Here is a 24456-nt window from a genome sequence, read left to right on the forward strand (position 1 = left end):
ATTATACAGGAAAATCCTTCACTGTCTTTGTTGATAAGTCACTTACACAGACCAGTTTTTAGTTATTTACAAACACCTAATTTAACACATCTGATTAGGGCTGTTTTAGGACTAGTTTGTCATTGCTCAGTTAAGTCCACTTGCATTGCTTGACCTGTTTTAAAAAAGCTCTGTGTATTTTATTAATTGTAAAAATAGTAGATTTCTCAATTAACAATATAATTGACTGTGACAGCACTATGATTAATGATACCTGATATAATTCAGCAAGCCTTTAGGGAAATTTGTTTTGGTCTGTTGTTTATATACACATTCTCCAGTATATGCATGTGTTCTGACAGAGACCTCACAAATTAGTCTATATTGCATTTATTTTTACATGTAAGCACATCGTTATCCATCCACAAAGCAGTTCTGTACTATAATGTTTAATGCAGAGCAATAATATACAGTCCTACCAAACAAGGAAAGCCAGGGCCAGGAGACTGGACCTTTTCTGAAACTATAAATATTATTAACAAATATTAATTTGACTAAGTAGGATACTGGTGTAGGCATCAGTGCATATTCAGCAAAGCATGTGTCTTGTTTATACCAGTATGTGACCAGATATTTAAAAAGAGTGTTTTGAACACAGGAGAGGTGGAGTTATCCTTGTGTTTCTGACCCACTTTAGGATTTTTCAATGTAAACTCTGTCTGTGGCGTCTGTAGCGTACAGTTGATTAACCTGGAAAATCATTTCAACACATGTACCAGTTCATAGTTTAAAAAAAAACACATTTAGAACAGAAGCCAGTGGGCAGGTGCTCCAACACCTTCCCTTTGGCTTCTATTCTAAGTGCACTGGGAAATTATTGCTGTGGTAATGGACTCTATGCTACAGATGCTGGTTGAAAAAGTGTTCCAGTAAAAGTTTTAGAGTGTGCAACTGTGAAAGATTCTGGGTCCGTTTTCCGTATTAATGGAGATTCTCCATTAAAAGGAAAATGTAGTCAAAGACTAGGCTTAATCCCTGTGTGGGATGCTGACTAAAATAGTAGAACTATCTTTTAGTCAGTAAATCTAATATGTCATGTTTAGATTGTTGTAAGCTTACTTTAAGATTATTTACCTTATTTCTAGACCTCTTTTACTTAAGTAATTTTATTAAGTAAAATTATCTCACTATACTGGCAGATAATTTTGCTTGTTTTAAGAAATGTGCTTGAAACCAGCTAAATTGTCTGCCAATATTGGAGATACTTTTACTTAATAAAATTACTTAAAACAAGTAAAAATGTCTAGAAATAAGTTAGAGAATTTTGTGCACAACCATCTCAAAAGGGGAAATGTTAGATATATTGACTAGATTTAAGATAATTTCATTCGGCAAGATGCTATTTTTGCAGTGTAGATAAAGTCACTTATGAGTCTAATGATTTTCCAGAATATTTACACATAAATAGGGATGCAACAATGCTTTGCGACATAATGATGTCACGATGCAAAACTGTGACAATGCATCATGGAGAATAGACAGTCTTTTAACGATGCCATCTAATGCAGTTGCATTGTTTGACAGCTCTTGTGTTGTAAGTCGTGCAAAAACATGATTACAGACATTATTTTTCTTGACTTCAAGCTTGTTAAAAACATTGTGAGGGCATCAAAACAGGAACCGAGTATTGTGAATCAAATCAAATCATGAGCTGAGTGCATTGTAACACCTTTGCATATAAACATTCTAGTGTATTGCACAGTGATAGATTTAGATCATATTACCTTTTTTTTTACATCATTATCAGCATAAACACTTCAGTATGTATATATTACTAAGACCACAGACCATAATTTGTTAATGTAATATATATAATCTCTCTAATGTATGTTTGATTCATGCCTTGATGTAACCACTTATGGCACTTTAAACAGTCAGCCTTTGTTTTACATTCAGTGATTTGTGTATTGTATTACATTAAAGATCCACAAAGCATGCTTACTCTGAGTCATGTGTGATAAACACTTGAAATGCTTCAGATTTAAGGCTTTTGAGAGAGAAGATATCAGATGAATGAAACATACAAGATGTAACATGTAATATATAAGATAGTAAGATGAATATGGATTGTATGTCCCTTAAAGCGCCAGTTTTACAAAAATTAAATTTACACACTTTCCTCCTTACATAAAACTGTATATAACAGGACGGTTACCATACAGTGTTGGAAACAACATAAGCAAGTTTACCTGAGATTACTGAGCAAACTGAGTATTTGATGGTTTAGGCAAGCAGTTTGCACAATGCTGAGGACAGAAATAAGCTTCTGTTAGTCGTTAGCTACATTAGCCTCATAGCTAATAAGCTAATAAGCCTCATAGCGCAAAACTATAAAAGCAAACACCAAATGTGGCCAATCAACCTCATATAGGTAAGGGATGAACTGTGTATATTTGATTTTTGATGAACTATCACTTCAACGTGCCTCCTTACATGTTTATTTAATCACACAAGTCTTCTGGTTTTGCTCCATGTTGAAAGACAGGTCTTTAGCTATTAACTGGTCTAATCCCTTTCCTTTAGAAGTCCTTTTGTAGACATTTCCCTGTTACGGATCCGGAGTCCAGCCTTCTCTCCAGGTTGCCTCTGCCTGGCTGCTCTCTTCTTCCTAAATTCGTCAATTTTATCTTCTGCTCCCCAGTTCCAAAACGCAAAGGTGTCCCACCAGGATGCTTCAGACTGAGGGAAGGATACAGAGGTTTCATCAGAATGAGCCTCTAAACTCAACGTCAGTATATTACACAGTAATAGAGGATTTCTCCAGTACCTCATCTGCGTCCCCTTCCTGCACCTCTGACCCTGCCTCCTCTTCTGCCACCTCAAACAAAGGCTCCAGTGTCTCTGAAACACACAAGAGTGCTGAATAATCGAGCCAGTCACTCTGCAAACTAGACATAACAGCTATCTGATACCAGTAGAAAATGCTGGAGGAAAAAAGAACAACTCTGATCTGATTATGTAACAAATCTAGGATTGATTTTACTGTATTTGTCATGTACAAGTATTAAACCAACTTTCAGTCTTTTAAAACTTTAAACAGTTGAATATTACATATGTTTGTAAAATATACGGTACTACGCAAAGGTCAGACAGTACCTTTTTTTTTTACCATTTATTTAATTTCCAGTCAAAAAGGCTGTTAAGCACAAATTATTTATATTTCAGGACATTAGATATAAGGTAACCCACTAGTATGAGGAATGGGAAAGGAAAATATGTGGAAAAAAAACTGAAGTTCAGATAAGTAGTCCTTTCATTTTTGAGAGAGGCAAAAATCAAGCTGCTTCAGATCTGAAAAAATCCACAGGTGTTTCTGTCCATCCTTCCACTGTGAGAAGACAACTGTACGCTATGGGTCTGAAAGGATGTCAAGAAGCCGTTAATGAGAAAAGGACATGGACAAAAAAGATAAACATTTGCAAACTAAAGAAAGAAAAGAAGAAAGAAAGAAATTCTCAGAGCAATGAAGAGTCCAGACCTCATTATCACTGAATGAGATTACTTGGAGCATGAAATACAGAAAATGGAACCAACTTCTAAGACTGAACTTTTCAAGTGTGGATAAACATCATAGCAGATTTCTTTAAAAAACTGAAAGTTAGTCTTCTTAAAAAAATGGCAGCTATAATAAATGCAACACACTGTAATAAATGGACACAATACTGAAAAACTGGATATTACATTTAGTTGTTCAGGCTTCTGTGTCATTTTCTGTTAAATGTATGTTTTCTGCTTTTTTTCCTGATGCTGAAGAATGAATAACTTGGACTATTTGACTGGAAATTGCACAGTACTGTGTGTACTAATTTTAAATCTTATTAGTTTTTTAAGCAAAAAAGTATTGATATTGGAAAAGAAAACATATCATGACATCTCAATGAAAATGTTTTATCAGCACTGGATTACATGGAGACATAAATGAGGGCATCATTATCAAAAAATAATGATAGAATGCTTTACCTTGTACAAGTTCAACCCCTGAGCTGACCACCACAACCACCATGGCCACTAATATGCAGCGGTTCAGAGTGACCCCTTTCCATGGGTTTTCCACCTCACTCAAAGACTTGACAGGTAGTATCCGGCGATATTTCACTGTGGGGTCAACATACTAAATTATCTGCTATGTCATTTTAATCATATTCATAAATATGGTCACTTCCACACCCAAGAACGGTAAGAAATCTACCGAGTAACAATTAGTGGCTCCTGATTGATGTTAACTAACTAATTGAAGGTTAATGGAAGGTGCATTAGTGAGCTATCAGAATGGCCGCAGTCTAAGTGTTAGTATCACAACAATACAAACTTTCAGTAGAGATCTTTTCTCAATCAGTCAATGATTCCTATGAACAGAGGAAAAGAAATCAGTAAATGTAAAACAGAACACTTTTTAACAGGCTAATATTCATTATCAGTCTGTTATACTGAAGACTTAAAGGTGGAGCAAAATTACCACGAGGAAAACAACCACAAATGGACACAGATGTCAGAAATCTCATCTGTTCCATGTGCCCAGTTGCAATATACTGTCTACACACTGTTATACGTAGTAGCTGTATGAAGTACACAACACTTACAGCACAGCTTAAAATAGACGTTAGGTTGAACATGAGAAAAGCTCAAGTTCTTCAGGAAAGATATAGTACATGTAAGACATTTAAACATTTCCAAAACTACTGAACACCAGCTGTAAGAAAACAACTCATCTTACCTGGTGTAACCTGTGCAGTCATGGAAAGAATGGATATTAATTTCAAACTCGGTGCGTCAGTGTCTTGTTGTTCGTCAGATGCAGCTTCTTGACTGACAGACACAGCTGAGAGTGGATAAAAAATAAAAGGCGGCACTGAAGGCGCGCTTGGTGGTCAGTGCAGACATGCTTTCACCTCACTGAGTTGCTGAGATTCAGCTTTGTCCCAGCTGTGATACGTGCTGTCTGCTCACAGCTGCAGACGACAATGATGTTTTTGAAAATTCACTTGAAATTCACAGGGAATTAGTGAGCCAACAGCTTTCTTTGTGTAATAAATCATACGTTATGTTGCTGCCATTATTTTGGCGTGAGTTTACAATAGTAAAAGTACCAAGTGTACCATAAAAATGCATAAGCTTTAGCCAAAGCTGATTTTTTTCTATTTCAATGTGCATGCATTTAGTTTGTTCTTTCAAAGGCCTGACAGATTTAGACCAGTATTTCCCCTCCTCAGCTCCTGTAGGCCTTCACAATGAGCTGATGAGTTGAGTAAGGTGTGTTAGGCCAGGGAGAACTACACTATGTAAAGCAACAGTAGTCTAGATTTGGAATTCAGAGACACAAAGACAAGATATTTAATGTTTTACCTTATCAATTTCATTGTTTTTTGTAAATATATGCTCATTCTGAAATTGATGTCTGCAACTTGTTACAAAAAAATGGGACAGGGGAAATTTAGGGCTAAGAACCTTGTAAAATGTTCTCAAACAGGTGATGTCGTCATGTATCATAGGTATAAAAAGAGCATCCAAGAAAGGCCCGGCCCTTAAGGAGCAAGGATGGGTCGAGGCTCACCAGAAAATGCATCAGCAAATAATCCAAGATGAACAACGTTCCTCTGTGCACAACATCATCAAAAAATTCAGTAAATCTGGAGAAAGTGCATAAAGAGCAAGGCAGAAAACCACAACTGGATACCTCTGACCTTTGATCCCTGAGACAACACGGCATGCTTCTGTGATGGATATGACCACAAAGGCTCACTGTTGTCAATAAAGACTGTATGTCACTGCATCCACAAAAACAAAAGGAACTAATAGTAAAACTTTTCAGGACAATCAATAAACTAACCATAATCATTTTGACAAGCAATGTATTTTAGAACAACAGGATCCCAAAAAGGGGAGAACCTTACGCTTTAACTGACCCTTTTTATTCCTACTTTAGTTATTTGGTAGCTCTGTACACTCTTAAAAAAGATGGTTCTTCAAGGGTTCTTTAGTAAATAACTGCCGCATTGTGTAGAACAACATGGGTCTATTTAGAACCATGAGTTCTATATATAACTATTTCATGTTTAAATGGGTCATTGCATAGTGAAATGCTTCTTCAAATTAATTCAACAGGATGCTCAGTTGCTGGTTCTTGAGGAGCCTCCCCCCTTGAACAGCCGAGTACGATTTTTGCTCTTTGAGCGGCGAAATTGATGGAGAATGCGCTGTACATGGTTCTATATAGAACCTTTTTGAAAATGGTTCTATATCGCACCATAAAGGGTTCTTCTACTGTTAGGAAGTCAAGCTTGTAACAATTGAAGAACCCTTGCTGACATTATATAGAACCATTTTCAAAAAGGTTCTAAATAGAATCATATACAACACATTCTGTGTCAATCTGAAGTCTGAAGAACACTGTCACCATGCAAAGAACCACTTAAGCATGAAATTGCTCTATATAGAACTCATGGTTCTGAATACAACCATTTGCTTTACTGAAGAACCAGAGTGCACTTCAGCTTCTATTTAAAATAACAGCCAACTTTAGTGTTTCTACTACGTTAACACAGGATGGGTGAGTGGCAGGTAACAGAAGGGAGGCGCTCCGGTGGATCCTCCCCTCCGCCGAGCATAAATCCTGCTGCTTCAGCTCCACAGCGACCATATTCAGCCGAGAAAGGACGAAGAGCAGTGGGCCTTGACGTTGGCCGGATGGTTAAATCCAACCTCCAGACGATCCTGAATAGCCACTGTTTTGTCAGAGAAAAAGAGAGAAATATATCCAAGATGCCAGTAGCCGAAATGACCCGTAATAAACCCGAGATCGAGAGGTATGTTGTGAGTTTAATCTGGTTAGCTTGCTAGCTTTGCGGCCTTGCGTCTTCGATAAAGCCTTCCTGGACTTTGTCCAGCTAGCAAGTAGACTTATATAATAAATATAAGCTCTAGGGTCCCGACACAGAAAACAATGGCCACCATTTTGTTATACTTACTTTAGTGCTTAAATAGACATTGACTTTCTGTTTTCTGGATGCTGTAACGTTAGCTAGCTGTTAGGTAGCTAGCTAGTTGTTGTGTTGATAGCTAGCTAGCTAATGCGCTGCTCCTGTTACCCAATATTAGCCAACTAGTTGGCTAACGCTAGTTACTTAACGTATAACATATAACATTACCCTGCTCTGCCGAGCATATTACAAGTCGTTTTAGAGATAATGTCATTGCTCGCAGGGTTAGTGGATATTAGTAATTACGATGGCTTATTATAAGACGTCCTGCCCAGATATTAATATGCGCAACTCTTTTTGTTTTTTTGTTGGTAGCCGAGTTAGCTAGCCTAGCTAGCGGCCTCAACAAATCCGTTCTTGGCTCTCTCGCCAGTCTATCAGTGACTAACGCAGACCTTGTAGTTACGTGTGTGATCTCCACGTCCTATAAACGAAACCCGACTTTCCTGGAATAATTTCACATCAGCGGATCTGCGATCATTAAGTTAGCTAACGCAACAGCTATGAGTAATCTAGATACCTGTAACCCGCAGGAGTGTAGCGGGGTGTTTCCACGAAAGGGGGCCCATTTGTGTCCCACTGATATTGACAGATATGTGTGAAAAAAGATAAACGACATTTTAAACATAGGTGTCCTTCACAACAATCTGTGCGCATGTTTCAGATAAATAACTTAAAGGGAGACTCTCCCAATTTTTCAAAAGTTTCACGTAATTAAATGGTCAAGATGTAAACAAAGCCGTTCTGAGTGGTTTGGTGTGGAACGCTCCATTGCAGAGAAGACTCGGAATTCTTCACGGTGGTGGTGATGGGAACCAGACGTCTGATAGGTTAAATGCTTCTAAAAGCTCCCTCACAAACTTATTACAAAAACAGGTTATGAATACACAGCCTGATCTCTGAGATATTGTTTTACAATAGTTTTGTAATAAGCTTTGGGCCTAAAACGTGTTAATCAGTTTATTTTAATCTATTTAGGCAGAGGGGTACATGTAGGGCGTTGTGAGGCAAAATAGTCCCTTAATGTCTTCCACCTTTAGCATAGATACTAGTTAACCACATTTTGTGTGTTTGCTAATTATGTGGTTAAAAAAACAAAAACTTGCTTTAACCCTGTTACTCATTTAAACCTTTATCAGCAAAAATTCAACAAAAAATTTGTTTTTGAGATGGGTAAATTTTTATTTATTTATTTATTTTTAAATACATGGTTAAATATATGTTTTCTTAGTGTCAGAAAATAATAAATGAATGTTTAATTTTCAAGTTAGGAGGGACAAATGGCACCTTGAATTTCACCCAGTAACTTGTAGGAGCCTTCTAACTTTTTAGTAGCGAGAAAGTGTATATGCTGAAATGTATTATGTATAGTGTATTTTATGGCCAGCTCCTGTGGATTTTGGTGGGGACTCTTTTGATCTTAGCTTAAAGATTAGCTGAGTTTCCCATTACTGATTTCAGTAGGTCTAGGTTTTTTTTTTTTTAATAAAAAGGAAGTGCTGTGGTCAGTGTGTTTGGCATGGGGGGGTGCTCAGACACTCTACACAGGAAGTAATACACCACCAAGAAGACATAGACATAGATTGGTCCAGGGGTGTTATTCTCTACAAATTTGACTGACTATTCTGAATATTTATATAGTCATTGTATGGTTATTTCTCATTCATGATGTGCATCTGCTTCCTGCAGCCCCCGCCGGTGCCCCCGGTGTTGCAGTAACCCGTGTCCAGGGCCTCTGTGGTGTTCCTGATGCCCCTCACCCACCACTGAAGATCCCAGGTGGGCGAGGGAACGATCAGAGGGATCACAATCTTTCAGCTAAGCTATTTTATTCTGTAAGTGTCTCTCATGTTTCCTTTTTCTGTCTGTGCTTGATGGTTTACATAAAGAATGGATAACCTTGATCAGCAGTGGAGCTGAGTTTAGTTGCTCATCCATGTTAATTCCAAATCGAGTCTTCTTGGAAGGCTGTAAAAACATGGCAGTACTTGTGAAGTCTGAAAGTACACTAAAATAAGTTAATTATTACTTAATACTTGGAAAGTCAGTGGACCTGAAGTTCTTAAGGTACTTTCAGCACATTTTAAAACTGGTTCAACCTCAAATGACTGAGGGAAGTAACTTCGAAATCCACATAATCTGTGCAAGTTGCCTCATGTCCGTTGTACTGATCCACTTTACACTACTTAGTACTACTTGCTTTGATCATGGAAAGTGAGCATTTAGCCAGTCCAAAGGGACAGGAGTGCATTTGTGCACCTATAAGCCGCTGAATCCCCTTTTTCCCTTAATTCAACAGGATGCTCAGTTGCTGGTTCTTGAGGAGCCTCCCCCCTTGAACAGCCGAGTACGATTTTTGCTCTTTGAGCGGCGATGCTCTGACGCTAAGCCGCTTGTATGGAGGGGGGCACTGACGGGGGCCAAGCTTTACATCGAGATTCCCCCTGGAGCCCTTCCTGAAGGCAGCAAGGACAGGTTGGCAAGCTTTTGGTTTCACCACTCTTCTTTGGGTTTTGAAATTGGCAGTGTCATCCTTTTTCTCTTTCGTTTAAAGGATGTGGGAGACAGAGGGGAACCTCTGATTTCTGAGAACTTAAATACGTGTCTAACTTTTAGTTAATCTTTTATTCAGAAGAATCATGCTTGTATTAGCAAGTATTACAATAAAACTTTTGGTTGTTTCAGTTGGAAAGGGTTCAGCTCTCAAAAAGACCGAAGGAAAACTGTCCAAGTATAATTTTTTACCCCCGTGGTATCTAGGTAGATACGGCTAAATGAGCTCTACCATTGGTCAGCACATCACGAATTGGAAAGAAGGTCTGATGTGTTAAACTACCAAAACAATTAGGGAGTGCCAGAAGAATCAGCCAATCACATTGATTTCCAATATGTAGGACCAATTTTTTTGCCCCCTCACCCTTATTTTCTTTTGCCACTTTAAGGTACACCTTCCTGATGGTGATTGGGGTGGGTGGGTGGTGCTCTATATTCTAAGAGCTATGAAGTTCTCTTGAAAAATCTTGTACAAAATGTAATTAGATTTTTTGTGTTAACAGTACCAAATATTTCTTATTGAAAATTTCATGGGTTGTTAATTGGGATGCAAGGATGTTGTTGGTCGTGGTGTTGTTGTACACTACATCCAGATTCAACAAATGTGCAAATGTCCTCAAATATTGTTTTAAGTATTGGTCAAATCTAAATGTCTGATTCAGATATCAAACGTCTGTAAAATGTGGGTAAGAAAATAATTTGGCTATTGAAATCAAAACTCAAGATGCATAATCAAATGTAGTATTTTGGCACCTTGAATCAAATCTAAACAAATCTTCAGGTGCCTCAATCTCCCGTCTTTAATATAGTACAATATGTACAATAATACACACTTAGATTGTAGCACCACAGAGGGTTATGCTATTGTCAAGTCATGGAACCTTTTTGGTAGTATTTAGAACCTTTTTTGCAAATAGTGTAGTCTGTAACTTCTAATAAAATGGCCAGAGAGTGACCTTAATTCAGGGGTGTCTGTAAATGGTCATTGTGGCTGCAGGTTTTCATTCCAACCAGGCAGGTGCACAACTGATTTCTGTTTGATTAATCAGTTGGTTTCAGTCCTCAACAACTGATCAGGTCAACTCCTGCTCTGTTGGATGGAAACCTGTTGCTACACCAGCCTTTTGTGGATAAGACTTGACATCCCTGACTTAATTCCTGAAAAGGAAACAGGAAAAAAATTTAAGATGCTCAACAAAGAAGATGCATTAAGACAAGAATGCATTCAGTTAATTGTTTAATGATGGAAATTAAGTGTATATACAGGAAATTATACAGGAAAAATAGCCTACCTCTATTGCTGTCATTTGTGACCAAATGGTTTAAAACCACAGAGTTATTCAAACTGACAGCTTGCAAGGCTGGATGTATGAGACTTAAATGTCCCACCTTGATTTTGTTCATCCTTGACTTTTGGTGTAGAGATGTTTGTTACTAATTGACTTTTCTGCTCCTGTCTTGCAGTTTTGCTCTCTTGCTAGAATTTGCAGAAGAGAAGCTTCAGGTCGATCACGTTTTTATCTGCTTTCAGAAAAACCGTGATGATAGAGGTAAGTCCTCTCCTCAGGTCTTTGTCTGTCTTGATAGTGTTTGGAATCAGTGCTTGGTACCTTATGCTTTCTCCCTGTCTCCCTTCAGCATCGCTACTGCGGACGTTCAGTTTCCTGGGCTTTGAGATTGTGAGGCCTGGTCATTCCCTTGTCCCATCCCGCCCTGACGCTTTCTTCATGGCTTACAGCATCGAAAGAGACTCGGACGACGACGATGATGAATAATGCTTATTAATACCACGCTTCAATGATTTTTGTGCTCGTTCACCCCAACGTTATCATTGAAAGAATCTAAAAGATTATCAACACACTGCATTGATTGTTTTCTGTGAATTATTCTTCAGTAGTTCCCCTAAAAGTTGTGCTGTATTTCAGTGATATTTGCAAACCAGGATTTTCACTGCAATCATTAGGCCATAAATCATTGTCTATTGGGTTCACCACCTAAAGTAATTGTTTAATGCTGGTTCTACTATTCCCGTTCCCACACATTGCTTTGTAGATTGTAATATTTATGGTTAAAATTCCCATTCAACAAAAATGTATGTAAGTAGTTTTGTTTCCAGTGCTATTTCATATTGATTTTTCATGTTTGTTTTGATTTTTATTAATGTGTGCATGAATCTTCAAATTTTTTATGTTCCAAGTTGGATGAATCTGCATGTTGTAACAGTGCAGAATAAATGTGCTCACCCTATGCAGTGGTTTAGTTTTACTTCTTGTATGTTTGTATGAGTTATGCCCATTAACGCTTCGGAGAGTGTGAGCCTGTGACGAGACTGATTAAGCCTAATCTTAGTCTCCCACTGTCTGTACTAAAAATATGAGATCACCCTTCCTTTATTTAATTTCCACTCAAAGTTGCCAGTAAGCAGTAAGTCTGTAGGGATGCTTTTCCACACTTTGTATAAGCACTTCAGTCTTAGAAATTGCTTGCATCTTGTACTGCTTGTGGTCCAAGTAGTCACACATTCTGCAATGTTGAGGTGCGAACTCTGGGGTGCACAGCCCGTTGCTCCGAGAATACCAGCAGCTTCTTCTTATTTTCAAGTTTTCCTCTTTTTGTGTGTTTCTTTTTTCTCAGTACAGCTTCTTGGCAGCTACATGTCCTTTTATAGACAGAGCATTGAGTTGTCGTCTTACAGTGGAAGAATGGACAAATAACTGTTCTTTCAGAGCTGAAGCAAGAGTGGAGCTTGGTTTCTCTTCTTGCAAAGATGGAAGCTGCTGTTTATCTGATGGTAATAGTTTTAGTAGTTTAGGTTTCTGACATTTACATATTGCTCTACATTCAAGAAAGCAGGCCTTATTTGTGTAAGATGAAAATGAAATGGGTGCTTATGTTTTTGTATTGAAGTATGAGCCGCAATGTTGATCTGTTATGACAACCTTTGCTTATATTTTCTGTTGTTCCTGGTAGACAGCAAATGAAAATTAGACTAAAGTAGAAGTACTAGGTGTCATTTTCTACGTGCTTGCTGCTTTGCTAGCATTTTTTGGAAACACTTGGGCTGTGCAGTGTTTTTTCTTTGCTCTTAAACTAGCCTTACGTTGCTGTACAGGCCCAACTGTGCTGTTGTCTTAAGTACAGTCTCTGGCTCAGCAAGGGCGATATACTGCAGGCACAGATACTCCTCCCAATCCAAATCATTCTGATTTGAGAATAGTCCCTTTTCAGCCAGCTTCAACATCAGCAGCGAGCGTTTCACTGTCAGCCAGTTGTGAAGCACTGTTGTGTTTGGTTGGTTCTTCTCAAAGAGTCCAGCTCGGGGGCCCCACAACAGGGCCTGAAGAACTCCTACTATTTCCACCATTTGAAGGCCTGGATTCTCACCAGTTAGGTGGCTGATCAGGCGAAGCAGGCCAGATGTGTACTCAGTATTTTGGTCCATATGCTGGTGCAGACAAAACTTAAGCAGGGTTCCTAGTTGGAACCCATTAGTTGGCGCATCTTGAAAAGATTCAGCTTGGACGTTGGTGTGGCTAATCACAACACGAGGAGTGCCCCACCTCTCCCACAGTGTATGAATCCTTTTCATGCTCTTGTTCTCATGCAGGATGTTACCCTTGCCAGTACTTTCCCTCTCAGGATAATCTGTGTTTATTCCAAGCCAATTCCTTTTCTTAACTTCCTTCAGATCTCCAACGGCTTCAACCTTCCCCATTGACCTCTTGTTCTTGGTATGCAACCACACCAGCATAATTCTTTGTGGTCTCAGTTCCGCATGCTTGACATTGTGACTGTCTAGATGCTGCAAGCCCAGCGCCAGCTGGACAATCAGCAGGCAAAGCCGCCTCTCATACACATCAGGCTGCGAATGGTGCAGAGAAATTCCCTCCTGGACAAAGTCCTCCAGCGTTCCCCAGGGAAAATCCCTCACTATAGTGACTGCATGGCCTCTTTCCAGGAATGATAAGACTGTGTCCCCCTTAGTGACGGTATCAGATTCCTGGCTTAGCTCAGCACTGCCCTCATGTGATAATTCTGATGCTTTCGTTACAGCTAATAATTTTGAGAGCTGTTGTTTTTCCTGTGCCATGCATGGTAAAAAGTGGGCCAACACTTGTTCAACATTGGGATGAGGCAGCAGTGGGACTGAGCAAATTGATACAGAATCTTTTCGGTGTACCTGAGATGAGAAAATGTAGATACATGTGAGTATTCTTTAACACTTTGTTCAGACTACACAAGTTAATATTAAAGTGGACACAGGTATATTCATTTAAAGGGGCATTCAGGCCTAAAACTAGCTATTAATATGTTATTTGACAGCACTTTATCCCTCAGCCTCACTGGTTTGACAACATTTATGATTTTGTATCCTTTTTCTGTTTTCTTTCGTCACCGTACCTCGCATGCATCATACAAATACCTCATACGGCCACTGCGATTCCCCCCCAACAATGATTTAGAAATGCGCTGATGTAGAGGCCTTTTGAGCAGGTAGCACTGGTGTTGCAAAAGTAAAAGTTGCAAGCACAAATTAAAATTGATGAGATAAAAACTACATAAAATGCTTCTTAAAAGTATTCTTCTAAGCAAGTGGAACAATTTTTAAATTTATTTTGTAGATTAATTGCAGCAACAAACTTCATTTTTCTATTTTAAAGTTTTTTGGCATATTTTTAAATCCTAATTCCCATTACCACACGTGTCCACATACATGTATATAGTTTGAGCCTTTATGTTAATGTTTTCCTTGCAAACTGTAAGGAAGTGGAAGTAAAAAGAAAACCTTCAGTGGCTGTCAGTGTGTTGTAGTGATTACATAAAATTGCAATAAACACTATATTTAATAATTAATAATTACTTAATTAAAAAATTACTTAGCCCGACAACAGCATGGAAATTCTAGAAAGAAAAGACATTACATTATCTACAGATTTACCTTATTTACAACTTTACTGTGTTGCAGCAGTGAGTATCTGGTCACAAAAATGTTACTAAAAATCAATTTAAAATCAAGTAAATCATTCAGGTTTATTTTTATTTATTCAACCCGGCACCACTGTTTGAATATCCAAAAAAAGGAAAACATGAAGTTTTAGTCACTTAATGTAATTAATTCTCTAACTTGAATTACCTGATGGACTACAGTTATCAAAGACTGTGCTTGACTACAACTAATTGACTACAACTTCCATGAGCACTTGCACTTGAAAAATATTTGAATGCCACACTGTCACACTGTACCATCCTGGATGTGATATGCCTTCCTTCTGCACTGGCCAACTAGAGGGAAAAAAATAATTCGAACAGACTGCCCTCCAGTACTCGCCCAAAAGCGCTTGTAGTTTTTTAAAAAATCTCCAAACTTCAAGATATATTCATCAGAAGTATCGATATAAATACAATGTGCATATAAGATGACTTTGAGCCTTTTTCACACCCTCATAGTAAGTCGTTAGTGCCTTTGCACAACACCTGGTGACAAAAAGGAAGTGTGGGTCAATGAGGTTTAGTTCTCTGAGCAGTGGGTTGCCTTATAAGGGTGTGAGTGCTGTCTGTGGCTTAGGGGTACAGTATGGGAAAGTGTCTGTTTAGAACAAAGCCTCTTTTCTTTTGTGCCCCAAGCTGCCTGGCACACAATATTAAGTCTTTGTGCTTATATTTTCCTTGATTTTAACTTATCGTTTGCTCCTGATATTCCTGATATTCCCACTATGCACTGACAGTAATGGCCTACATTTCATAATGGAAAAACAACATTGATGTGTAGGTTTTGCCTCACCTTTGCAGAGAAAAACCCCTCAGGGACTTTAGGGACGTGCACCGCGAAGAAAACATCTTGCTCCGTCTTCTCAGGCTGAGGATTCTCACATATCACAAAGTCCTGAGGTTGGACTGTCCTCACCCACTCAGCTTGCAGTTCTTCTAGGAGGACCTGTGCCTCCAGGTGCTTCACAGCGTTCCTCACAAACTCAAGGTAACGATTCTGGATGCCCACATACACTTGCTCCTGGTGACAGAAGCTGCTGAAAAAGCCTGGAAGATGCTGATCAGGGGTGTCAAAGGTTAACTGGTTGAAGCAGTAGGCCTTAAGGGTATCCTCCTTCTTATGCTCTCCAGAATGGTCCAGTGGTGGGTTTTCAGCCATGTAAGGTGGACTTTCAAAGCAGCGAGGATTCTGGACATGGGGGAACAGAGTATCTGTGGGCAGTGACAAGGTCCGTGCCAACTTCTTCTTGGGAATTGGAGGAGGTGTTTGGTCTGAGAAGAATCTCTCCTGGTGATAGCCTGAAGTTTCTTAAAAACACACACACCAGGCTGACTGGTTATACTCAGGAATACACACTAACATGGGACATTCTGGCCTAAAACTAGCATTTAATATGTTGTCATATTATTCAATATTCTGTAGCGTAGCATTGCATTCCCTGCATGTTTTTGTCCATTTCACTACAATACCCAGCATGCATTGCACAAAATGCATCATACAACCACTAGAAATCCCTCCACTGACATGAAGAAATTGACTGATGTAGAGGCTAATAAACACATGGTGTTCAGCTTCTTAGCAGTAATATTAGATTTTTAGTATCCTTCAGCGATCGCCAACTAACAGGAAAAATGCAAGCAGTCTGCCTAAATGTCTCTGCCCAAAGTCTTTGTAGTTTTCCAAAACTTCCTCCCACCTTCAAGATGCATCATCAGAAAGGGGTTTTCCCAACCCTTACAGCATTTGGCAGACGCTCTTATCCAGAGCGACTCTGTTTTGATAATTTTACACAAGAAGGTGAAGGTAGTGTTTGGAGTCTTGCACAAGGACTCTGTGGCATGCGCAAAGCCCGAGCTCCGCCGAGGGACGCCAGTCACGCGAGTGAAGGCGGGAGGAAGCAGAAACGACAAAAGACTGAGGAGCAGCAGGTGAAGACCCGACAGATGGTCAGGAGCCTGCTGGCGGAGCGGCAACCCTCGGTGTGCGTGGGGGCAGGAGCCCCCCTCTCACCACCCCCCCAAGCCTCCAGTCCCAGCTCCCAGGAGGACTGGAAACGTTTTCCCCCCTCCCCTTCCTGCTGTCTTCGCCGAGGTTCGTCGCCGCTGGGTGTTCGGGGGGCGGGCGCATGCCACAGACTAGTATTGGTATAGTGTAGGGTGCTTACCCAGGTGGGGAGATGAACCTCAGTATACAGCATAGAAGGCAGAGGTATTACCCACTACACTTACTCAACTGACTCAAACTGCATTGTGTAGTAAAAATGGATCAAAGTATTTTAGATTATAGCTGTTTGCGACATACACTCACTGTTCACTTTATTAGGTACACCTACTTACCACATTCATTTCTATGCAAAAGTCAGAGACCATCCTCCATTCATTTAATTTCTAGTTAAAACAGCCATTAAGTACAAATTCATTTCAGCAAAGCAGAAAACTCCTGTATATTTAACAGACAATTTTATATCTTTATCACAGCTTGAATTATATATATATGTATATATATATATATATATATATATATATATATATATAGAGAGAGAGAGAGAGAGAGAGAGAGAGAGAGAGAGTCATACAACTTGGTTGCATTTTCTGTAGAGTTGTCTTCTCACAGTGGAAGGACTGACAGAAACAGCTGTGTATTTTTTCAGATCTGAAGCGAGAGTGAACTTTGATTTTCTTTTCTTTTTTTAAAACATGAAAGAAGTGCTGTTTGGGGACAGTTTTGGTGGTCATTAGATCCCAGATGTTAGGAGTCCCATTTTCTGTCTTTGATAACCTTTTTTCTTTTGATTTTCCCCTTCCTTATGAAAGTGGGTTTTATATCTAATTCCAACACTATACGAACATTGGGAAGGGCTTCCCTTTGCTCTTAAAGCAGCCTGAATTCTTTGTGGCATGGATTCTTCAGATTTTTCAGGTGCACTTTCATGCTGCAAATCTCCCGTTCAACCACTTCCCAGATTCAGATGACTGGGAAGGCCACTGAAGAACAGTGAACTTATTGTCATATTCACGAGCCCAGTTTAAGATGACTCTTGCCTTGGGATATGGTGCATTATCATACTGGAATTAGCCATTAGAAGATAAGTAAATTGTGGCCATTAAGGGATGTACAAGGTCAGCAACAATACTCAAATAGGCTTAGGCATTCAGGCAATGATTGATTTGTATTAACAGGCCCAAAGTGTGCCAAGAAAACATTCCCCACACCATTACACCACCTCCACCAGCCTGGACTGTTGACATAAGGCAGGTTGGGTCCATGGATTCATGCTGTTGGCACCAAATTCTGACCCTACCATCTGTGTACCTCAGCAGAAATCAAGATTCATAAGACCAGACTGCATTTTTTCCAGTCGTCTGCTGTACAGTTTTGGTGATTCTGTTCCCACTACAGCCTCAGCTTTCTGTTCTTGACTGACAGAAGTGAAACCCAATGTGGTCTTCTGCTGTTGTAGCCCATCCGCCTTAAGGTTCGACATGTTGTGCATTCTGAGATGCTTTTCTGCTCGCCACAATCACAAGTATAGAGTGGTTATCTGAGTTATCATTGTCTTTCTGTCAGCTCAAACCAGTCTAGCCATTCTCTGTTGACCTCTCTCATTAACAAGGCATTTCTTTCTGCACATTGTTTCTTTAATGCACTATTTTGAGTAAACTCTAGAGACTGTTATGCATGAAAATCCCAGGAGATCAGCAGTTATAGAAATATTCAAACCAGCCAAATCATGACACAACCAAAATCACTGAGATAACATTTTTTCCCCCATTCTGATGGTTGATGTGAGCATTACCTGAAGCTGCTGGCTCATATCTGCATGATTTTATGCTCTGCATGGCTGCCACACAATTGGCTGATTAGGTAACTGCATGAATGAGAAGTTGTATAGGTGTTCCTAATAAACTGCTTGGTGAGTGTTGATAATGCAAATGCGTTTTCTGACGTTTGCACAATACTATAGGTACACTTTATACACTCTCTACAGTCTGTTTCTCTGCAGAATGTAATACCCCTCCCCTTTCCATTGCATACAACAACTACAGAATACCCCAATATGGTAAGTGTACCTGATAAAGTGAGCCTCAGAGATGCAAGGTACTTAATATCTAATAAAGTAGTCTGTGAATGTTACTATCGCTTTACGCTGAAGTTACTAATTAAAGATCAGGTATTCTTCAGCCTATATAGATGTCTCATATCATGCATGTAAACACAGGCTCACACCTGTGCCATCACCCAGCTGTGATCTAGCACACCATGCAAGGGTATGTTGTGACATTTGCTGAGAACTTGTGCAGCTCTTTCAGTTTTTTGGCACACAAAATGCAATGCGGTTGAGCTGTCAGGTGGCTCACAGGTTTGGTTTCAGATATTACTTCCCCTTATTCATTTCATGAAAACAGAAGCAGGACCAAAAAAGGTGCATACAAAACTCGAGCACGTAACTATGACTACAGTCATGTCCTTATCACCTAAGTTAGGTTACATTACTGTCGAGTTTCAGTTTCAAGAAATTAGCCTTGTTATGCACTTACTCACCATAGTGGTGATGGATTGGGCACTGGGCAGCGTTGCAGTCAGTCAGGGCAGCAAACACCTCAGTAAAAGGTGAGGAAAGAGGAGAAGAGCCAGGCACATTCAGGGTCCCCTCCAGCTGTAGATCTGGAGCAGAACTTGAACTGGAGGAAAGACTCCTGCACAAGCACAGGTTATTCAGCTTGATACGTGTTAGGGTTGTCATGAATACTCAATTAAACATGATGACTCAAAAAAATCTATCTAAAGATTAGATATGAAAATGAGTGTCATTATCTTGGCAAATCTGAGCACAATGTCTGATTTTTTTTGAGATACACTAGTAAAACTCAGAGAAGACACATGTAAGATTACTCCAGCTGCAGGAGACCTATGAGCAAACATCTCCTTTATCTTTCTATCTGGTCTCATTGTTGTTTACGAGAACCTACAGAGATATTAGATTTTTCTTTCCTGTAGGATTTACTTGGTTTGTGAGAAGCAGAAAATGCAACCAACTTCTAAAACTGAACTTTGGAGGTGTGGAAAAACATCCTTGCAGATTTCTTTGAAAAACTGAAAGCAATTCTATTCAGAAGACTGGAAGCTGTAATAAGGGCAAAGACTAAACACAGTGAATACTGAAAGAAAATGTTATATTTGTTGAGGTTTAAGTGTAATTTTCTGCTTTATTTGACTGAAAAATGAATAACTTGCACTTAATAGCAATTTTGACTGGAAATTAAATAAATGAAGGGGTGGTCTCTGAATTTTTATATATAAATATGTATTTCAGAATGTTTGAAGAGCTATGGTTGGTTTTGCTAAGTTAATGTTTATCGTTGGGCCTAATTATCAGAAATAATCGGTAGATCATTAATAGTGATACGGCCTATTTGTGCATCCTTTTCACATAGTTCAGAGCAAATGAGACATGCAAATGCTAATGAAATGACTAAGCATGTTAGTGCATCTTTCATACAGAGTTGCAAGCTATTTTAGTGCATGGTATTTGCAGATTTGCAGTAGTGTTGTAGTATATACAAAGTTATGTAATAGCGTCTATTATGTGGGTCATCAGACAGCACAGAGTTAAAGGTGCCGCTAGTTTACCTGCGCTGTTTGATGGGCAGTGCAGGGGGCTTCCTGTCTGTTGTAGCTCCTTGGAAACTGTAGTCCATTTCTGAGAGCTTTTAGCCAGAGTGGTTTGTCAGCCTCCGTCAGAATGTCTGAGTGTGAACGTACTCACTTCTCCAAATGTCAGTTCCTGTAGGGTTATTCTTCTCATGCGTCAATTCATAGTCTCTCTCTCTCTCTCTCTCTCTCTCTCTCTCTCTCTCTCTCTCTCTCTCTCTCTCTCACTTTCTTGCTCTTACCTCACTTTATCTCTGTCTGAGGTTGGAAGCGGAACACTCGTGTCTTACTGAGCGTCTCTTCCTTGCTCTAACCTCAAGCTTCTAAAACCCGGAACACATCTCCAAAACTCTTGCTGAACTGCTTCTGACTTTTGCTTGCATAGCTGATATTTATTAAAAATAAATAATAATAATTAGAGCTTTTTAAGTAATTTCAACCTACTGGCTGTCTGTCCATTTGACTTTTGAGGCACTAGAGGTTGCACATACTGATTTAGGAAGAGAAGCTGCATGACTGACATAGACAACTTATCTTCTATATCTTTATCTTATCTGCTATGCCGTGCCAAGTCAGAGACCGCCCTTCGTTCATTTCATTTCCAGTCAAAACCTTCAAGTACTTTCAGTTCAAGATAATCGCTTTTGTTCAGCATCAGAAAAAAAGCGAAACACATGTACAGTCCTATGCAAAAGTTTAAACACCGCTGATCAAATGTCATGCTTTGTTGATTTTCTAAGTAAAAATACGTCAACACACCCCTTACAGAGAACAAATGTAAACATTGCATTTTTCTGCAAAGTTCAAATTTCTAAAAATGTGCTGAGTGTAACATACTCTGAAAAAAAACTGAAAAATAAAAAGCTCTATAATTGAGAAAGGCTAAGATTAATATTGAGAAACCAGTCTAGCTATTCTCTGTTGACCTCTCTCATTAACAAGGCACTTCTTTCTTTCTTTCATGACACTGAAATCACTGAGACGGCACACCCCTTACAGAGAACAAATGTAAACATAAAATTTTTCAGCAAAGTTCAAATTTCTAAAAATGTATGTAACATGTTGGAAAAAATACAACTGAAAAATAAAAAGCTCTAAAATTGAGAAAAATTGAGAGATTAATACTGAGAAAGCCTCGTATTGGAAAGTGATGATCAAATCTCAAGGCAGATTCCTGGTACTATTCTAAACATAACATCTAATAGTTTTAAATCTTAATTTTATCCCAAACCCAGCACTTTGTTTACTAAATGATGGTAATTTTTTACACTCAATGAATGCAGAATGCTATCTTCTGGGTTTACTGCAGCTAAAAAGTTTATCATTCAAATCTGGTTTGCTCCTAATTATAAAGACCACCTGCACACAAAAAATATATGAAGCACTACATAGCAGCTTTGTACATCATGCATAAGCTTGAACCTATTACAGACTAATATACTTAAATATTGCCAATCAGAAGATGTTCCAGGTGCTGGCAAGAGCCGTAAGAGGTGACCTGAGGCCTGCCCTCGAGCTCAAAGTGCCATCAAGAGACACGGGAAGCAGCATGAGCCTGCGCTGCTGAATGCAAAGCCAGTGACTTGTTAAAGCTGCACTTTGTAACTTTTGCAAATTTGGGGAACTAGCAACGTTTATGTAAATGCACGAAATGTGGGGAAGAACATTTTGTAACATAGTGTTGGGCTGCAGTGGCGTCTGCTTCACCACAGATAACCGATAGCTAAGTAACATCACTATTCATTCAACAGCTGGGACTAATGAACGTGTCCATTAGTTATGTGAGCCTCCACTGGCTAGTCTTGTTTATCAAACAATGGAGGATGAACTCTGAAGCAAAAAAAGACAAAGTAACTGGCAAATATTAGCCAATTAGCCAGTGTTAGCTATACAGCTAAAACAGCATCACAGTTACAAGGGTACATTGCATTACATTACAAGGGTAACAGATTTTTCATCTGGCTGGCTGTTTTCTGTAGCTAGCCACCTCTGAAAAGCCAAGCCAGTATTGATTCTGGTCTTAGCTCAAATTCTGTTGCTTTCCCTTTTAGCTTTTTCTGACAAATTGTGCTAGCTTGATGAAATGTCCTCCTGTAGCGCATATTTATAGGTAGAGCTCTACATAAAAGGATATTTTGATAGCCTAAATCCACAAGGCTGAAGTCAGCTTCTGTTCCACCTTAAATGGTGTAGCAGAGAAATTTTGCTGCCTCAGGCCACTGAGGCATGCAGGCACCAATTAAGGTGGAATGGGAAAATTTGAAAATTTGAGGAAGCTGGCGGATAAGAAGCTGACTTCTGCCTTGTCTAAATCATAAGTAGTAATATTAATCTGAGTGTACTAAATTAACATTAAAAACATTTCTACGCAATAGCCTACTGATAATATGCGCATGCTCAGTGGGACTGCTTCATTGGAAAGTCAGATTGTTAGAACACCGATTCTCTTCATTTCTACATTTCTTGGTTTTGATCATGGAGGACGACTGGGTTTGCCCTTTTGATATTTCCGTATACAGCGATATCTCTCGCCTTGCTTTCACTTAATTTCACTAAATTTAAAAAATAAATGATTGTAGCATATTGTTTATCATTTTATAAGTTCTTGGTCATGTTGTAACTACTGGGGTGCCAAGAGAAGCATTCGCAGTGGTGCCTACGGCGCAGGTGGGCTCAGAGCAACCAGGACCCCTAAAATCTTTATTAGGCCCCTCATACAGATACTGACACAGTTGTGAATTGTACATCCATAAGTCACAGAAAATTTCTTAACATACCTCACCAGTTAGCTGCCATCGTCACAACACAGACAGCCCTGATGTCTATTTATCTCCCTCTTTTTCATAATGTATTTCATCAGTGGTAACTGTTTTCATCCTTTACAATCTGCAGCATAATATATTCATTATTTAGGTATTATATTAACATTTTTAATACGTGGTCTTATGTAAACATTTAGGTTAGTGTTAGATGCTACTGTGTGGGGTGACGTGTTAATAGGGATAACAATAGCATGTTAGAAAGCAAGTTATTTTTCATTTGTTGAAATTAATTTTTGTGTGGAGGACATTCATTTTTAACTGGGGCCCATAATATAGGGGTTCCAAAAATAAAAACAACAACACAAAAACAAATATACAAACAAATATTAAAATCCTCTTTAGCACCTCACTTATCCGTTGGGGACCTGCTGCACAATTGCTGAGAAAACATAAATATGGCCTGTACAAAAATTATGGCAAATTTTATATTTTCTGTTTTTTTCCCAATATGTTAAACTCAGCAAATAAATAGAAATCATGTGCTAACAAATGTCACATCTAAATGTTTTTGTAAAGGATGTGTTCACTTATTTTTGCTTAAAAAACAACAAACCATGTAATTCGTCCAGGACATTCAAAACACATTTGGGACTATTAACTGACTTGCATGTAAAACCTAACAACTAAAATTCTTTTGATTTGAATGAACCTGTACTTTAATTATGCTTATTTTATTAAAATTGTTTGTATAACATTTTTCTATTTAAAATTAACTCATGATAAACCAAAGTCCTTCAACTTTCAAAGAAGTACACACACACACTATCTAAGCCAGGTGCTGGAGCCTATCCCAGCAGTCATTGGGTGGAAGGCAGGAAACTCCTTGGTCAGGTCCATCACAGGGCAGAAATCAAATATTTATTTAAAAACATTTTTAAAAGGAAAAATATAAATATTATTTTTACATGTTATAATTTAGGGGTTAGGGTTTCGGACATGCACCTCCTATTTGCAAATACCGTATAAATGATAAATTTGTATGTATTTAGTATGTATTACTATCTCTATTAATTCCTTGGATTTAAATAGATCATAACAATCCTTGTAAATGTCTAAGATCTGATTACTTAATTGTTGTTTTAAATAGTTTATTGGGGTGGCAGTTTGAACTAATTGAGTAGAATGGTCCATACATACATACATATATATAGCAATTATTATGTATTTTCCCAAGAAATAATTGGCAATAATTAATAAAAAGCAATTTTTAATATAACAAGTGATTCCAAACTTTTGAACAGTAGTGTAAGTGTTCATTAGCTCCAAACAGAAACCCCCACACTGGCTCATCTACAAGCAAACATTACTGAAGTGTGTGAGATTCACGTCATAGGACTGGATCAATGAGTTCTTCAGCAGATGGAGTGCATATGTGTGTAATTAGTTGCGTGCTGAAGAGGCTATCAGCGTTCAGAAGAGAATG

The 24456-nt window shown here is 38.7% G+C and overlaps 2 protein-coding genes across 2 annotated transcripts; one reads left to right on the forward strand and one right to left on the reverse strand.

The window, feature by feature from the left end:
* The first annotated feature begins 6660 nt into the window (after positions 1–6660).
* On the forward strand, positions 6661–11816 carry oaz1a (ornithine decarboxylase antizyme 1a). The gene is given in 6 exon segments (XM_036586423.1): positions 6661–6842; positions 8706–8763; positions 8765–8851; positions 9316–9491; positions 11034–11119; positions 11208–11816. Coding segments are annotated over 6 exon segments (663 nt in total). The 5' UTR covers positions 6661–6723; the 3' UTR covers positions 11345–11816.
* Positions 11817–15494: 3678 nt separating this feature from the next.
* peak3 (PEAK family member 3) lies at positions 15495–20515 on the reverse strand. Its single transcript, XM_036585947.1, has 4 exons — positions 20191–20515; positions 19102–19256; positions 15572–15866; positions 15495–15504 (listed from the first exon to the last, which is right to left on the reverse strand). The coding sequence occupies exons 1-4, from the start codon at positions 20256–20258 to the stop codon at positions 15495–15497; spliced, it is 528 nt and encodes a 175-aa protein (XP_036441840.1). The 5' UTR covers positions 20259–20515.
* Positions 20516–24456: the final 3941 nt, after the last annotated feature.

This window comes from Colossoma macropomum, unplaced genomic scaffold (assembly GCF_904425465.1).
Source record: "Colossoma macropomum unplaced genomic scaffold, Colossoma_macropomum, whole genome shotgun sequence".
In the NCBI taxonomy this organism is placed as follows: Eukaryota; Metazoa; Chordata; class Actinopteri; order Characiformes; family Serrasalmidae; genus Colossoma; species Colossoma macropomum.